Source organism: Pantherophis guttatus, chromosome 11, assembly GCF_059756535.1.
Source record: "Pantherophis guttatus breed Tessera chromosome 11, ASM5975653v1, whole genome shotgun sequence".
In the NCBI taxonomy this organism is placed as follows: Eukaryota; Metazoa; Chordata; class Lepidosauria; order Squamata; family Colubridae; genus Pantherophis; species Pantherophis guttatus.
The window spans coordinates 24,440,949-24,459,941 of NC_142073.1; the positions used below are offsets into that span (position 1 = coordinate 24,440,949).

At 44.2% G+C, this 18,993-nt stretch overlaps 1 protein-coding gene across 1 annotated transcript in view; it reads right to left on the bottom strand.

Annotated features, from left to right (window-relative positions):
• Nucleotides 1–18,993, bottom strand: part of PEPD (peptidase D) — a 168,585-nt gene that overhangs the window by 88,013 nt on the left and 61,579 nt on the right. Inside the window, exons 8-9 of the mRNA XM_034425555.2 lie at nucleotides 15,640–15,715; nucleotides 14,136–14,182 (exon numbers count right to left, since the gene is read on the bottom strand). Coding sequence (XP_034281446.2) covers nucleotides 14,136–14,182; nucleotides 15,640–15,715 — 123 coding nt within the window. The remainder of the gene's footprint in view (nucleotides 1–14,135; nucleotides 14,183–15,639; nucleotides 15,716–18,993) is intronic.

Genomic DNA, 18,993 nt, shown 5'->3' on the forward strand with positions numbered 1-18,993 from the left:
GGGGTTACATAGGAGTAACGGGGAGCTCCCGTAACCACCCACGCGGCCGCATTCTGAACCAGTTGGAGCCTCTAGGTGCACCTCAAGGGCAGCCCCATGTAGAGGGAGTTGCAGTAATCCAAACTAGAAGTAACCAGGGCATGAGTGACAGTGCGGAGGGCATCTCTGTCTAGGAAAGGGCGCAACTGGTGCACCAGGTGAATCTGGGCAAAGGCCCCCCTGATCACGGCCGTAAGATGGTCTTCCAGACAGCCGGGAATCCAGGAGGACAGATACAACTTTTCCTATTCAAGCCCACAAGGCAAGTTGGGCAGCAAGGTAATTGTTCCTACTACCTAAAATGGATTTTCTCATGGACCTGAAGGACCTCTGGCTGGTCAAAGCAGGCCCCACTCTACTTGTGTATGACTCAGAGAAACATTAATTGTGCCAGCAGCTATGAAAATGCTCTTTTAAAGAGACTAGGATGGAAACTTGCTCCTAACATTTATACTACCTGGAGCTAAAAGCATGTTAGAATAATTCTGAAAAGAATAATTGCTCCCAGAGGGACCAATCCATAGGTCATGGGGTTAAGGGGGTGGGAGGGGAAGATTTGGAGGAATGGCACATGACCACAAGGGAGTCTTGAAGTAATTTTGAATGGGCGGGGGATAGAACTTAAGGTTGTAGCATAATCAAGGTTTGCCCTAGTTCAGAAAGTTGAAGGGGAAAAATATAAAACAAACCTTATTTCAGGAGCTTGGAACAGATGTTCCCATAAGCTGTGGGGATGTTTTACTATTCAGAAAATCTCATAATAAATAGAGTGAAAACAAATGGCTTTTTAATTTAACCATTTTTAATAAAACAGATTAATTTTCATGTTTCTCATGTTTCATTAGGAGACACCGAAGGGGAGAGTTTTGCCCCTAAGAAATAATTAATTACTGGAAATTTCATTAGTTATGCTTATTAGTACATGCAGAATTTTAAGCTCATAATGCACACATACATTTAAACTACGCTATCAACAAAAGCAGTGCAACCAGGCGAAGTTCTTCAAGCTAAATTGTACAACTTAAACCAAGCACTCCTCTAGACATTTTTCACAAACTGTCCATGCAAATCCTCCTGAAATTAGCAGGAAAATGGTTCAGGAATTGCAAAAGGTATTTCATCGTTTGTTACAGAATTCAAGACACACGATGGTGCAGATAAGGGAAACTTTAGCTTGGGGGCAGAGGGGGCAGGCCTCCAACATGAAGCCATTCTCTCTCTCCCTCTCCCCCCGCCCCTCTCTCTCTCTTTTTTTTTTTTATTGCAAAAGTTTTACAATTACATTTTCACCCCTTTTTCCCCCCCCACCTCCCCCCCAAACTTCCCATCCTCCCTAACCCTCCCCTCCCCCCAGACTTCCCTATAATATACTCATAACTGGTAAAAAGAAAACACAACAACAACAAAAAACCCATAATATAACACTTATATGTAAACTTGAACCCCTCCCTCCCCTGTATAATTTTTCTCTTTACCTCATTACATTAAAATATTTCTAATACATTATTTTCAAATAAAAGCTATTTGATACTTTCTAGTTTGATATTTGTTCTGAACATATTCTATCCACCTTTTCCATTCCCACTCATAAGTCTCTTGTGAACAATCTTTTAAGTATGCTGAAATCTTCGCCATCTCTGCAAAACTGGCCATCTTCAAAGTCCATTCCTCAATAGTGGGCAAAGCTTCATTCTTCCAGTATTTACCTATCAACAATCTTGCCGCTGTTATCATATACAATATCAATTTTGTTTCACCCAATGTAAAACCCTTAACTATACCCAATAAAAACAGTTGTGGAGAAAATTGAATTTTTTTCTTCAAAACATTCTGGATGACCCACCAAATTTTTATCCAAAAAGCCTTAACTTTCCTACAGGTCCACCAAACATGATAATACGTAGCATCCAAACATTCACATCTCCAACATTTTGGCTGAACATTAGGGTACATACATGATAACTTTTTGGGGTCTAAGTGCCATCTATAAAACATTTTATAGAAATTTTCCCTCAGGTTCTGCGACTGTGTAAATTTAACATTCTGAACCCAACTCTCTCTCTTACACACACACACCTTGGGTGTAGAGGAGCATGGACATGGCCTGAAGAAAGTATGCAGCAGATGTTACAGAAACATCAGCTTACCCAGGAAGACAGGAATGGGTGAGGAAGAAACTCAAGACTGCCCACCATGGTTTAAGAGGGAAGGATGGCCTCTACCAACCGAGTCCACCTTTTCCAGTTCCAGGAAGGGGACACATCTTCCAGCCGAGTCTCGGGCTGCAATCTACCCCACTCCTCATTTTCCGAGGATGCCTTCTGGGTGGAATGGGGCAACCTGCCACAGACAATTTGCCGCAGGACAACTTGCCATGGCCAACTTGCTGCGGGAGAAGAGTTATACTAATATTGAAGAAATATTGGAATAGAATCGTTAAAGAAAGGATCCCGAAGGAGGGATAAATTGAAATGTGAATGAGAAAAATTAAAATAACTTTTTTAGTTGTTTTAAATGATTAAGTGTTGCATCTTATGATTTATGATGAATGTATTTTTATGATCACGATTTATCACTTATAGCTTTTATGTACAATGAAAGCTTATATACCGAGGACAAATTCCTTGTGTGTCCAATCACACTTGGCCAATAAAGAATTCTAGCCTAGTTCTAGTCTGTGATGGCGAACAGGTGGCACGCAAAGCCGTATCTGTGGGCATGCATGCGTTGCCCTAGCTCAGCTCCAGCGTGCATGCGTGCACAGCCAGCTGATTTTCGGGCCTTTTGGGCCCACCAGAAGTTGGGAAATGGGCCATTTCTGGCCTCCAGGGAGGGTGGGGAAGGCCATTTTCACCCTCCCCAGGCTCCTAGAAAGCCTCTGGAGCCTGGGGAGGGCAAAAAAAACGGGCCTACAGGGCCCACCATGTCATCACGTGCCAAAAGCAGGGGGAACACGGAGGGGTCGTGCGTGCATGCACGGGGGGTGGGACACATTGAATTATGGGTGTGGGCATGTGCATACTCGACACATGCCTCCCCCCGCTTTTGGCACGCGATGGCAAAAAGGTTAGTGATCACTGTCCTAGTCCATTCCGTTCCATTCTTGAATTGTCCCACAGTGAATTGCCCTGTGGCGAGTTGGCCGCGGCGAGTTGACCCTGGCATGTAGACTGTGGCGAGTTGTCATAGACCCCTTCTGGATCCAGAGGTGGTATCTGTCACCACAATGCTTACGCTGAAGGAGGCTGCTTTTATTTGCAGCATGCCAGCGTTCCCATTTTAATATCATCTAATTAAACCTATCCTTAAAACTGAACAGGAGAGCCTGCGGGGGTGATCTCTGCATCTGCTGTCGCAGCTTCACCTTCCCTAGTTCCAAACTGTGCTTGAAGAGCAGCCATGGAACTGCATTGTCTGCAAACTTTCTTGCTCTCTGCTAAGGCAGGCCTGGCAAAAACGGTCAGCATCCTCAAGTAAATCCCGCACAGGATTTTCCCTCTGTGGTCAAGTGAAGGTTGGGCGGAGAGCAGAGGATCCCCCCCCCCCTCCAGCCACACATCTCCGTGGTTGACTTTAGTGGTTTGCCACATGGCGCTGTTGGGACAATATAGAGTCCAACCACATGTGACCCTCTCTGCTAGCGTAAGTGTGTGTCATGGCTGCTACTCTGCTATCCGAGCTTCACAGGCTATATAAGGATTGGAATATTAGGGAGGAAGGAGGGGGGTAATCGAAGCCACGCTGTGCCAGCCCGAGACGTGAGAGGCTCCAGCCCGCCAAGGTAACCATCTGGAAATCTGGAGGAAAGGGGGAATTAATTGCATCGTTTGAGCGTGAAAATGCCAGAACCAGCTTCGCTACTTCTGTAACCGCTTAAGCTTCAGTAAAGTAGACTCTTGGCAAAAGCAAATGGCCAGGGGTCTTTCATTGCTAGATGACTGAGTGGGATGGTTGACATAATGGTTTCTTCTTTCTCTGTTTTTGAAAAGTTATTTGTCTAATTTGGGAAGATTTGCTTTCCTTTTCTATATAACTTTTACTAAAATTTACAAAGAAGAAAGGAACGAAGACAAACTAATTAAAAGAAAAAAAAAGAGAAACAGAATGAAGCAGCTTCCAATTTCCTTTGCAGCAAATGCAAGTATAATTACAAAGTTATCGCTTCCTCTCTGGTTACAAAAAGAGCTCGTTCTTTTCTACAATTCAGGTTTTTTTAAAATCATCAAAACCACAAATCTTAGGTTCATTTCCCCCCCACACATAAACACACATTTTATGCAAAAAAAAAAAAAAAAAAGCCTATTAAGGGGTTTCCAGCCAGCCATAAATGTAGATATTGTCTCTCTAAGCAAAGAAGCTACGGTAATTTAGCCATCTCTGCAAGTTCCATCATCTTCACCATCCTTTCCTCCATTGTGGGCATCAGCAAGATTTGGATCTCATAAGATCTCATAAAACCGGCAGGATCTTATAAAACTGGCAGGACAAAAACACAGCTTGCACCCTTTTCTAAGTGATGTCCCCCAGTGACATCCTAGAAATGAAACTCCACTTCGTTGCCTCTTAGAAAAATCTGAGAACCAGAGAAGCTACACCACCAACAGAAGTGGGGAGGCGGGGAAGCACTATAGGAGTGAAATGCTATAGTAGAGAGGTGCAGATACATTCTGCTAACAGCCGTTTAGCGGCTGTGAGTGGCATTTTAAAGCTTGCAATATCCGCTTCATTCTGCTTGGACCTGAAGGCTTCGCCATTCGAGAGTGACATTTCCGAGAGTAAATGTTCGATATTCCATTAAAACCGAGGAAATGACAGTAACAGAACTATAGTATTGGAAACCAGGCACTCCATGACGGAACTAAACCAGTTCTCAGTAATTGTGATCGAATCCAATGGCTTATAAAAACCCATCATCTGTCTCATTGTTACAGCTCATTGTCATGATCTGTGATGAGAGTATTTTCCACAGAGCTTTTGAGTAGATGGAACTCATGGGGAGGTTTAGACCTGGTTTTGCCGCATAGGCCCATAAGGGATGGGCCAACAGCCACGCCGGGAAGAGATTCTGGGAAAGGCATGCAAGGGAGAGGAGAGGCGGCGTAATCTGGCCAAAGATGGAAGGGAAATCTGTTGGCGGCTGATCTCATAACTAGCAACTGAGTCCAGGTGGGAAGAAATCTGGGAAGAAGCATTTCCAAGCCTTACCAAAATCTTAAGGAAGGGTTGGCCTTTAAATTCTCAAGGTTTTGAATTACTTAACATTAATGGCACCTTATTGAATTCTGTGTAGTTTTTGCGTCCTAGACTTTGCCTAGCTTTTGGGGAAAGTGGGGTGGGGTTTGAATGGCAGGTTCCATGAATATAGCAAGAAAGACAGAAAATTGTTTTCATTTAAACTCACCTTGGTTGAGGGTTTAATTATTTGCTATTGTTTTCACTCTGTTTTGATTCTGTTTGCTGCCCAGGTCACTCATTGGATGGATGGATGGAGCTAGTATTATTTTGTATTATTTGCATTTAATATTGTCCCTGCCTCAGATCATATTTTATGAAAATATGACCCTCCTGCACCCTCAGTCAACAGCTTTGCCTTCAGATTGTACATCAAGGTGCCAAACTGATTTAGGGAGATCTTAGCATAGCTCTGTTTCCTTAAATGACATAGTGATTTTGATTTAAACTGTCACTCATCCTTGAAATGATTGTCCATAACATTGTGTAACACACAAGAGAGGTAATAGCAGGTGTGGAATAACCTCAGATTCACAAAAATAGCCAAGGGGAGAAATCCAAAGGCAGGAATAATGTCAAAACTTTTGAGAACTGGAGAGGACAATTTGAAGAAGAAAAAAAAACCGGAGGGGTATTGGAGATGTCAAGAAAATTGAGCCTGTAGTTCCTCCTTTGCAGAGGATCCAGATTTTAATATGGAGTTTAGAGGATCAAACCTTTTTTATACACGTAGATTCTGCAATTCTAACCCCTGTCCCTGAATAATCCACAAAAGCAGCAATGGTGGAAAACCAGATGTAGGACTTACTGAAACCCAGACCAGTTTCTCTAGAATAAGATCCTGCTAAACCTTCAGAATCCTTCAGGGCTGACATTGGACTACAAAACCATCATCTGTCAGAAGGTGGAATCAACATCTGTGATATCCCAATCTTATTGAACAGTGAAACGCTGATCCAGCTTGGCTTCTCTGGGTTTCTTAGCACTAGTTTTGAAGCTGGCTGAACCCCATCTTGCTAACTCAGTTCCTCTCCTCCTACCCCTCTAAGTCTACAATAGGACGCTACAATAGTGTCAAACTCAAGGCCTGGGGGCCGGATCCAGCCCACGGGGTGCTTAGATCTGGCCCACAGGACCGCCCTGAAAACAGCAAAGGACCGGTCCGTAGTGCCTCAGCCAGGGAAAATGGAGCACGGGAAGGCTGTGTGCGTCCCTCCCGAGCTTCATTTTCGCTGGCAGAGGGTTACAGGAGGCCGTCGCAGCCGAAAATGGAGCTCAAGAGTCCATTTTCGTTGGCAGAGTACTCAGGCCTCCACAGACGATCCCCCCACCCAACACGAGTGACGTTGAGCTGGCCATGGCCACCCGAGGTCAAACACAACCCTGATGCAGCTCTCAATGAAATCGAGTTTGACACCCCTGATCTACAAGATGGGGCAGACCCTCTACATTTCCAATGTAGCCTCTTTCCGTGATACTCCTAAAAAGAGGAACATATTCCCTGCCAACTCCACTCCACTCTTCCACATAAACACATTATTTCTAATTTTGACTTGGATTTGTAACATTTCAAAGGAATAGGCTGTCTTAAAGATGAAAATGTTTACTCTCAAACTGAATGAAACCATAAACTTGAATATCTGAATAAGCCCCCCCTCCCGCCCCCCAAAAAAGGCAGTGTCTCTGAAAAGATGAGAAATCACCGCATCAGATAACAACCAGAGACAGGAAAACAATGCACGCTCTTTTGGATGGCTGCAATCTTCATTTTCTCTTTGCGTCCTTGAAAAAAAAAATGGAATAAATGAAAGGTGTGAGTCACAATCCACAAGAGAGCTCCAGAGATACGGCAATGTAATGCCAGCCGATATTTGATGGCCTGATCGCCCGAGGCCCATTTTGGGAATCAGGATGGCAATGAGCAGAATAGGCTGACCTCTCAAGCTGTCAAGATGCTGTGTGGGTGGCAGCAGAAGGGAAGGTACACAATCAATATCCAAAGCAAAAGAAGAACAACAGACAAAGCACGGCTGTGCGTTGTCATCGCTGCTATTCTGAACAAGTCACCAAGGAGCCCTCACCGCTTCTGGCTTCCCGTCTCTTATTTTGCCTATTGATTTTCAGAAGGCTGGGATGCACTTTTGTCCTGGAACCTGAAAAAGGGGGGGACGGTGGGACAACGGGAAGGAAACATTCAGGCTGAAGGCAGCAACGAAGTCTACCTTGCCTTATCTGGAAAGGGGGAGGGGAGTCTTGCCCCTGGAAGGTGGGAGAGAAGCCCAGTTGGGTGGTGATGCTGCACCCGGTGCCAGGATTTCAGTGCTGCATCTTTGAAGAGCTCCCTGGGCAGCGCGATGCTTGTTTGACACCTCATTTGCCAAGGTGCCTCTTATTAATTTCCAAGGCGTCATTCAAAGCACAAGATAAAAGCTGAACTGGCTAAGCTGCTCGTCTTCATCAATCATTCTGATTCCCAGCTACCGTTGGGTAATCACTCCAAGGACAATTCAAATATACGAGAGGCAGAAGAATGCAAATCGCTAAATCGGTGGTTCCCTACCTGAGGCCATCCAGTTATGTTTAGACTGCAATTCTTGGAATTCCCAAGTAACTGGCTAGGAATCCTGGGAGTTGCAGACCTGAGATAGCTGGAGGGTGCCGGGTGCCAAACGTTAAGCACAGGGGTGAAATCCAAAGCTTTTCCCTATTGGTTCTGTGGGCGTGGATTGGTGGGCGTGGCAGGGGAAGGATACTGCAAAATCTCCATTCCCTCCCCACTCCTGGGGGAAGGATACTGCAAAATCTCCATTCCCTCCCCACTCCTGGGAGAAGGGTATTGCAAAATCTCCATTCCCATCCCATTCCAGGGGAAGGATATTGCAAAATCCCCATTCCCTTCCCACTCCTGTGGGAAGGATACTGCAAAATCTCCATTCCCACCCCACTCCAGGGGAAGCATACTGCAAAATCCCCATTCCCACCCCACTCTGGGGCCAGCCAGAGGTAGTATTTGCCGGTTCTCCAAACTACTCAAAATTTCCGCTACCGGTTCTTCAGAACCTGTTAGAACCTGCTGGATTTCACCCCTGCTTAAACAGCTTGAGAGTAGTTTCAGATGCTGCAGCATTTGTTCTTGGGTGAATCCGTCTGCAGCAAGAGCTGGGATGATTTACTCCCTTCTGCCTTGAATTCAGAGTAATATCCACAGTACTTTTAACAGATTAACAGGAAGGGACCTTGTAGGTCATCTAGTCCAACCCCCCAACCCAAGAAGGAGATCCTATACTCGTGATGGCAAACCTATGGCACTCGTGCCACAGGTGGCACGCAGAGCCATATCAGTGGGCACGCGAGCGTTGCCCTAGCTCAGCTCTGGCACGCACTGATTTTTGGGCCTTCTGGGCCCACCGGAAGTCAGGAAATAGGATATTTTCAGCCTCCAGAGGGCCTCCACGAGGTGGGAAAGGGCCATTTTTTCACTCTCCCCAGGCTCCAGAGCCTTTCTAGGAGCCTGGGGAGAGCAAAAACAGCCTCCCCCCCCCTTGGAGGCCCACCAGAGGCCAGAAATGGCCCACTTGCCAACTTCTGGTGGGACCGGAAGGCCTGTTTTTCGCTCTCCCCAAGCTCCAGATCCTTTCTAGGAGCCTGGAGAAGGTGAAAATGTCCTCCCTCCCCCCCCCCCCGAGGCCGGAAATAGCCCATTTCCGGTGGGACCGTTTTTCACTCTCCCCAGGCTCCAGAGCCTTTTGAGGAGGGCGAAAAACGGGCCTACCAGACCCATCGTGCCATCACGTGCCAAAAGTGGGGGGAGCACGGGGGGTGTCACACGTGCATGTATGGGGGGGATGGGGCGCATTGAATTATGGATGTGGGCAAAAAAGGGTTTGAGCTGAAATCTAAGTATATGCTTTGGCTTTCAAAAAATACTAGACAATCCGTGCCCTTTGGGTCCTTGTCTCAGAGATATTTCCTTATTGAAACAGAGAAACCACAGGAAGGGGAACAAACCTGTAGGAGCAGGAGCAACTTCCGACTTCCTGCTGGTTTCCCCATTGAGTTTTGTTGTGGAAATCTGGCAAGGAGCATCTTCCCTCCTCTCTTCAATTCCCTTCTTGTTCCTTCCTCCCCTCCTTTCCCTCCATCACCCTTCCTTCCTTTCCTCCTTTTCTTCCTTCTTCCCTCCCTTCCTGTTTTTCCTTCCCTTTCCCTCCTTTCCCTCCCTCCTTCCTTCCTTCCATCCTTCCATCCCTCCTTTTCTTCCTTCCCTCCCTTCCTGTTTCTTTCTTTCTTTCTTTTTTTTTTTTATTTGATTTATATGCCGCCCTTCTCCGAAGACTCAAGGCAGCTTACAATGCATTAAGCATTCCTCTCCTTCCCTCCTTTCCCTCCCTCCATCCTTCCTTTCCTCCTTTTCTTCCTTCTTCCCTCCCTCCTGTTCCTTCCTCCCCTCCTTTCCCTCCCTCCCTCCCTTCTTGCCAAGGTTGAAAAACAATCGTTAAAGTAACACACATAAGTAGGCTTATTTGACCATTATTGCATACTTATTGAAATTATCCTGGCTAATAATGAGATTTTTGAAGGTTAGCATGTGCAAACCAAATCTGAACGATTCACTGTGCAAAAACAGAAAATGGCTAAATGCAGTTGCTACTTTTTTTTTTAAAGGTGTTTGCATTGTGCAAAGGCAGCCAATTCATCAGTTTTTAACAGCCAAGCAAACCTTTCCCTAACACCAATTTAAAAACAACATTATTTAATAAATGAGGACTATTTGCACACCCAGTTCTGCTTTGTGACATCCGTCTCTTCTATTGATTGGCCGTTATTTATGGCAATTTAACAACACAGCGTATTGTCGGCTTCTTCCCCAATGAGGTTTCAGAGTCTATAATAGAAGGGACTCATCTCAGAAGGGATCTTGGAAGATTTAGCTGTGCCACAGTGTCACAAAGAGTTGTGGTGAATTCCACCAGCTGGGTTTGGAATCATCCAGATGGCAGACACTCAGCAAAGAAAACCAATGAGGGGGAAAGAGAAACGGGGCAGACTTTCTCCCAAGTCCGTCTGAAGCAGGGGTCTCCAACCTTGGCAACTTTAAGACTTGTGGACTTCAACTCCCAGAGTTCCGGGAGCTGAAGTCTACAAGTTTTAAAGTTGCCAAGGTTGGAGACCCCTGGTCTGAAGGACTTGGCAAACGCCTGCCAACATTTGGCCGTCAGCTCTCTCCATCTTCCCCATCCCTTAATTTGTGCCAAGCTTACCCTGCAGGCAAATAATGAACCATTACAAGATGGCAAGAAACCCAGGAACTTCAAATAAGTAGCATTTATTGAAGAAAGGAAGGAGACATTATGAACAATGTTCATCTATGATTCAAAACCAGACCAGAACATGCACAGAAAGCATGCTCAAACTTAGTTTTTTCACCTTCCTTCCTCCCTTAGAGGAACAACTCTTTGGCCCCTTCTTTATAGAGGCTTGGTCCGACTCCACCTGTCCTTCAGGTTTTGTCCTGTCGAATTTATTCTCATCTTGTTTTTCTCACCAACACTAAATGGCCCTCAAGGGCCCCCAACATGAAGAAATATATCTGGGAGATGAACGCTTGTAAAACAGCCAAAGTAATCGAGATTCCCGCTTCTAGGTGAGAACTGGCAGATTGCCTGTTCTCAAAAGGAAGCACGACCGTGGTCATTTTGGTATCAGCTTGAGAATATTTTACTAAGATTCATGAAAATGGTTTAGAACTCATCAGAAAAGACGACGTAAGTAGTGGCAATTGTGGGGAAAAATGAGCAAATTCCACAAATCTGAGCAAAATTTTCAAATGAATTTGGGGACAGAATGCATTCATCAGCAATAACCTGTCAAAAGGATTGCTCCGTGAAAATACAAAGAAACAAGACATGAATATTCAACCAATTCTCTCTGATTATTAGAACCAGTATGATCCTGCTTTGCAAGCACCCCTATTCCAAGGCAGGAGGATTCATAATTGGTGGTGCAGCGGACTAAAGTGCTGTTAAGTAGCACTTAGCTGCCAGCTACCTGCAATTACTGCGAGTTCAAATCTCACCAGGCTCAAGGTTGACTCAGCCTTCCATCCTTCCGAGGTAGGTAAAATGAGGACCCGGATTGTGGGGGCAATAAGCTGACTTTGTATAAAAAAAGAACACCGCTGGGGGGGAGGGGGGGAGGGGCAAAAGCCCTACTAAGCAGGTATATACAAAAGTATGAAGGCTATTGCTTAACGCATTGTAAGCTGCCCTGAGTCTCCGGAGAAGGGGCAGCATATGAATCGAACCAATAAATAAATAAATAAATAAATAGATAGATAGATAGATAGATAGATAGATAGATAGATAGATAGATAGATAGATAGATAGATAGATAGATAGAGCTTGAGAGGCTGACACAGAGCCTGTTTGGCGCAGTCCGTAAAGACACCAGGCTGGAAAGCAGGAGACTGTGAGTTCTAGTTGCATCTGAGGCACAAAGCCGGTTGGATGACCTTGGGCCAGTCACTGTCTCAGCCCTAAGGAGGAAGAAATAGCAAACCACTTCTGAAAAACCTGACTAAGAAAAGTGCATGGACTTGTTCATGCAGTTGAAAGGGGTCGACACCAATTCAATGTGGCACACACACACAGAGGCTAGCATAAGAGAAGGCTGGGCCTCAAGTATCTGACTCTAAGCCAAGAAGATCCCTTTGATTTATACCATGAAGGAAGGACTGGTGCTTCTGCCATCTTGACCATTTTGCTGCTGCATTCAGGTCAACTGTAGCGTCCAAAGACTAGATTGCAACAGCCCAAAGAGATGCAACATCATGATTGGGCCACTTAGGACAGTGCCACACATCGTTTTTGATCAAGTGCAACTTTTTTACGTCCTATGTCAAGTTCATTTCAGAAACAGAAAATGGGATACTTTCATGTTTCTGCACTTCAAATCCTTGAATTAAACCTAATAAAACACATCCTTTGATTTTCCCAAACGAGACACCCATCTCAACCATGATGTGAAAGTTTCTGAAGGTGGATCAGAAGAGAGCTGAAAGGGACAGGGGTGGAAACCCAGTCCAGAGACCACAGGGCTACCTGTGGAACTGCCTGGCTTTCACTTCCTTGAGGAAAGCTTTTTCTGTCTGTGCCAACTCCAACAGAGATTGGTATCTCAATTTTCATGATATCTAAGTTGGCCATAAAATCTTCTCAGAGGCTCCAAACCAAAGAGATTACCTCCAAAGTGCCAGGGGGTAAAATGGAAAATCCATTTTTTAAAAAAGTTATTAAATTTAACCGTCTGCCAACCTCTGTAACAACGCTGGGTAATGAATAGTAAAATCAATCCTAAAATACAGTTAAAAACTCAGATGTCTGATAGAACAAATTCAGTTCAAAGCGATCCAACATACAGAACTTATTCTAACCCAAGACCTGGGGGGAGGGGGGGCATGCAGTTTTTCAGGGTTCTTTTAAATAATGGGGGGGGGGCGCAAATGTATCTCAGAGAGGGGTGCTGTAAGAGAAAAAGCCTTAAGGGAAGAGCTACAGGTGTAGCTTTGCAGTATCAAAGAAACACATCGCATCGTTTCCTTCACAAGAAACATATCACGGAGGAATATCACTCCTCCAAAATTAAAGGGGTCTACATTTGTATACATTGATTCTTTGGTGTAATAGCCTTCCAATAGCGAGGCCTCTGGCAAGGAGATGCATCTGGTAGGTGTTTCATCATCTGTGTAATCACACTCACATTTGGCACACTGGCACACTTTTTCTTTTGCTAGCTCAAGCTGGGAAGAACCTGTTCAAAATCATGCAGCCGTTTTGTCTCTTAAGAGCTATTAGGATGGCTCCTTCCTTCCTTCCTTCCTTCCTTCCTTCCTTCCTTCCTTCCTTCCTTCCTTCCTTCCTTCCTTCCTTCCTTCCTTCCTCCCTCCCTCCCTCCCTCCCCTTCCCTTTCCTCCTCCTTTTCTCTCTCTCTCTCTCTCTCTCTCACAAACACACACACACATTTTCCACTTCCTAAAACAAGTGCTTTATTCATATGCAGATACATACAGATGTCATGGGCAAATTAATGGGCGGGTCAATGCATAATGCTAAGGTGATAACATGGCCATGGCCAGGGTTTAAAATAATGTTGGTCTATGGATTAGCACAATTTATTTATTTTATTTATTTATTTACAATGCATGAAAGAGGCCAATAAAAGCACATGGTGTTCATAACCTAAATTGTGTTTAACTGCTTAAAATACACTAGCCCGTTGCCATATGGCACATGGCAAAGGGAAAAATGCAACCATGCGCTGGGTACCAAAGTTGCATTAAGTTTATTAAGTAAAGCCGAGGGGTTCAAGACAAGGAGGTGATCTTCAATTTCATTAGGAAAACTAACACTCTAGACTGGAATAGAAATACATCAGCAGAACCAGCAATATTTGCTCCAGTTTTAAAAGAGATTGAAACAAACCTCCAGACTATTTTATGGCCGCCATAAATATTTGTGTAATGTAACAGGAATAACCATGATGTTCTCACCTATAAAAGATGGTTTATTGAACACCATCAAACACTAATAACAGCTATTAGGGACTGTTTCTGTAAATTACATAAAACTCAGCTAAGAGAATTATACAGCTTTTAAGACATACCTAAAAGCAATTGTCATCTAATAAAATGAAAGGAATTGATGGAATGCCTTTTCTGTATAACAGAGTAATACGCCAAGCACAACCTCAAAATAGTTCCTGTAATTGTCATTAAATCAATGTCATTTGCCCTTATCTGCAGTATTTCCTGTTAACCTAGAAATGCTTTTCCCTCGTTTTGCTATAAATGTCAAAAATGCACTTACCTCTCCAACTCATATTCTTTCATGCCAGGTTTTACGGCCTTCATTACCTATAGCCACAAAAGTAGATATGGTATAAGAAATTTGGCCATTCTTCAGAAGTAGGACAGCTCTGCAGTAGCTACGGTCCCACCACCCTAGAATAATGGTTGCTACAAAGCCTGGAGTAAACAGGACTATATATGAGTAGCGGTGAAGATATTCATCAGCTACAGTAAAAATTACAGCCATATCAGCAGCAGAAAAGGAACGAAGAACTCTTGTTTGCATCTCAGGAGCTAAGTGATAGTTCTTAGGAGCTCAATTCCAGAGATCCCAACACAGACCTGAATAAGGAGGAGCTTTCAAGACAGCTCATTCCTTGACGTTCTGAATCAACTGTTTGTATCTCTTCAGTGTCTAATTCAAAAATCTGAATTATAGGTCAAACAGAAGATCAGTTAGACCTAAATCTACATCAGGGGCCATTCATGGAGACTATATTAAAGAAGTTGATGCAAGAACAGGCAAACTTGGAAAGAAGCCCTTATGGGCCACATCATAGGCAATGCTGGTCATGTCACTGCTTTTGCCACTGTGTGAAGAGGCCCAGGAGATAAGGAAACAAAAGGGATTTGCATAGTACTTCGTTATAACATCCTAATCATGTGGCACCCCACCTGACAACATTTGCAATCTTCCCATCACATACAAATTGTGTTTCCCCACTGAAGTGAACAAAATTTGCAAATGATGGGAAAATGGCCAGGATTGGGATGAGAACTGGGGACAAAAAAATTAAACTTTCCCAACTATCCTATCCACATATTGGTGCTGGTTCCTCTGACGATTCCCGAAATTATTTTGGAATAAGACAAAACTGCAGACATCAGCGTTATTCTGTAAAAATCCTAAAAGCAGAATTTTTCCCTCTGCAGCTGACTAGAGTTACAGACATGAGGATGATTCAACTGTCTGCAGAGGAAGCAGCCTGCATCCAGGGAAAACTAGAAGGAGTTAAAACCAGGAGATTCCTTCTGGCTTCTCCCCAACAAGGTCAGTGCAATTCTCCTCCCAGCACTCTCTCTTGAACATCCAAGAAAACTGCATGTCTAAATGTCTCTGTATCATCTAGCTGATTCAAAAAGCTCTACAAGTGATCAAAGCACCCAGCTAAAAACGATCAGAGAGAACAGCCGCAGAAGAAACAGGTCGGGGAGTGGCGTTCACTGGCCTCCTGGAAAAGCTTTGTGTGATGCTAAGTAAAACCAATCCTCTCTCGCTTTCTCAAAAAGGTCTGATCTCATAAGTGGAGCCATTTTGTTCTCCACACATCAACTGTGAGTTCAAGGGCAATGCAAGATGTATTGTGTGGTTCTATTAGGACGAACATTATCTCCTGAGTTTTATCCAAGCTCTTCATTACTCCATTACTAAGCAATTCAAGTAGATGAGAACATTTTTCTGGAGAAAAAAAAGTGTCATTACACAAAGAAGTAAAAAATTATTACTGCAAGAGTTCCATTACCTCTTTATGAGCTTCACTGGAAATTTTATTGGTGTAGCGGAGGACTTCCAACTCCATGTTCGTCTTAATGACGCGGCTTCAAAAAGAAAGAGGGAAAAGGAAAATCAGGTTAACAGTTTCCCCTACAGCTCCCAAGTGATTAACTGGAAAGTACAAAGAACAGCCAGGTAACTGAACTTGCAAACAAGTAAAACTATGATATGACACTTCAGCAAATTTATTATTTATTTATTATTTAAATTTTTATACCACCCTTCTCCCGAGGGACTCAGGGCGGTGCACAGCCACGCTAAAATACATATATCCATAAAATTTAAAAACAATTTAAAACATATTAAATAATTTTGGCCCAAATTAAAAACTAAAACACCCATTAAAATTAGTTATTAATCCAGCCTAGCCTGTTGAAATAGTAAAGTCTTAAGGGGGCGGAGAAAGGTACATAGGTCAGGAATCATACGAATCTCCGGGGGCAATTCATTCCAGAGGGCAGGTGCCCCCACAGAGAAGGCTCTCCCCCTGGGGGTCGCCAGTCGACATTGTTTGACCGACGGCACCCTGAGGAGCCCCTCTCTGTGGGAGCGAATTGGCCGGTGGGAGGCTATCGGTGGCAGAAGGCGATCTCGTAAGTACCCAGATCCTATAAAATAAAAGACATTAGGAAACAGAATGTTCACCGGGCATTAATTTACCCAGTAAATGTACCGAGAAGTGTTTGCAGGTCTGTTCTAACAGACCACACCAGGCCATCCTAATTCTAGCATTGAATTGGATTTTGGTATTTTTAAAAAGAGACTGGACAGCCACTTGTCTGAAATGATACAGGGCAGGGGTGTCAAACTGGATTTCTTCGAGGGCCGGATCAGCACTATAGTTTTCGGCTCTTCTGATCCTCAGCAGGGCAGCCAGCCTGGGGGGCAGGGGGAAGAGAGTTGGGTTAGCCGCCTGCTGCAGCACCCCGCTGGCCAAAACGGGGCATGGGGGGGGCACATGAGGCCCCTCCATGCCCTGTTCTCGGCCTTGACAGCCTCCTGGGGCACTTTGCCGGCCAAAACATGGTGCCGGATCCAGATCCGGATCCAGCCCGCGGGCCTTGAGTTTGACCCCCCTGAACTGGAAGACCTCCAAGGTCCCCGATATTCTACGTTTTGTCTTTTTGGAACAGCATTTCTTAGTTTCCAAAGCAAGAATGCATCCTTGAACTTTCTAGTATTTTCCAGGCATGTCAGATTAGAATTCTCATAATTTTACTCTCAGCATGGGAACTATAGCCCAACAAGTCTGGAAGAGGCCATCTCAGAAATGCTTGCAATTGACAGGATGCCGAGACCTGCAAGCACTGTACTTAAATCCAGACTAGGTGCAAGTCCAAAGAATTACCTAGGCATACCTGATTGGACAAATGCACTGTCATGAATGCTGTGGCTCATTAGATTCAATTCAGTTTTAGAGAAAAGAGGAGAAAGAAATATTATACATGGCGATACAGGCAAGCAAGAGGGAAGGATGCATTTCACATGCTATGTACTCATTTATTGAAAGATTGGCAGAAAAGACATACAGGATCATGCTGAATTTCCAGTGCTCTCAAAATACACTCATACAAATGTGTGGAGTAATTTTTAAATAGTTTACAAGAGTAGGCAGGCCCCTCCTTTCTTCTCTTGCATGAACTATGACCCCCAGTTAGAATACGCAGGGATTTCTGGTCTGCCTGCCTGATACCTTTCATTATCAGACTGGTACACGATGCCCAATAACAGTTACCACAACATCCTGGGTGTCTCTGATTTTCTATGGGAAATCATCACTTCTCTGCCAAGGAAGACTCAAAGTCCCCATCTTAAATGAAGCAGGAGACATTTATAAAGCAATCCCTTACATCTGCTGCAGAAACAAGGCAGCTAAAAACAATATTAGTTTTTCACAGTTAAGAAAGGACCTAACATTGGCAGGAAGGAAAACCTTGCAGAATTCCTCTGAGGCATTTCAAACCTGGCAAAATGGAGTTCTCGGATTTAAGAAATCTTTCCTGACATATTATTCCCTGACAAAATAGATCCCAGGTAATCTACCCGCTCAGATCAAAACTACAGTTTTTTGCAGAAATTTCTCTATGTCCTAATTAGATACCTACAATATTTTTTTAAATCAAAGTGTTTCCTAAAAGAAGAGTGTTTTAAAAGTACAATTCCTTTTTTGTTACTGCAAAAAATAGAGTTCAGTGATGCCAGAAACCCATACCTCTAAGTCAAGGCCCAGAGGAAAAGGCTGGTTTGAAGAATGTGCAGACTGTGGTGATTTGTCAGAAACTATAGTAATCTTATCTAGATCTCAGTAATAGTAGTGCTGGCCTTCCTGGGCAGATTTGTTGCAGGGATAGAAAGAATTTGATAAATGTTTACAGGTAGTCCTTGACTTTTGACTATAATGGTGCCTGCCCATTACGATGGTCAGTCATGACAGTCATAAAGCGGGTCACTCATATGACCAATCCGCAGAGTCCACATTGTTCTATGTAGCAAAGCTATACAATCACAAGCAACAACAGTACAACAAAAAGGATAGCTGAGTCATGCAGAAACCAAAACCGAATCAATCAAGCACTTCCGTATTTTCAGAGGCATAACATTTGAGCCCTGGGTTGAATTTGGGATATGGATTTTCTCTTTATACCGCAGAATGATCTGCCTGAATTCCCTTCAGATGCGTGTACCAACTCCCAGAATTCCCAGGAATTCTGAAAATATCAGGAGTCTACCGGATTAGAGAAGTTTCAGAGGAATAACCATAGACCGTGTAGGCTTTGGAAGGAGTTTAACTTTCTATATCTGACTTCTCTGGCCATGAGTGTAAAGCTGTCCAAAAGCTGCCAAAAGGCTCGTATTAAAGTGGCCGTCCACTAGGATCCCTCTCACAGTTACTGCTGTTGTGTCAGGGACTGCCTATTCTACCCCCATGCATTTGGCTTCTCCTTCCGAAGTGCCAGGAATCAAGGCTCCCTGTTGGGTTTCAAATTCTGGTTCAAGCTATTGGGGAATGCCAGGAGCTTCAGGTCTGGATGACAGGCTTAGTACCCCAATTAAAGGGTGGGTGTGACTTGGCATGTGTTCTTTTCTCCGAGCACAGAATCCGATTACGCTCAGGCACCAGGCTCAAGCATGACGCTAAGCAATGATGTGGCTCAGTGAAGCCGTTCCCCGAGTCAGACTCTGGGCTCATCCATCCATCCTAGCTACACAACCACCAGGCAGCTTCTGCTGCTTCCAGACCACCTGAGCAAGAGAGGAAGATGAGGAGCTTGTCCTTCAGAGGCCATCTCAGGAAGCAAGCACTTTCCTTAAGCAGCGTAGA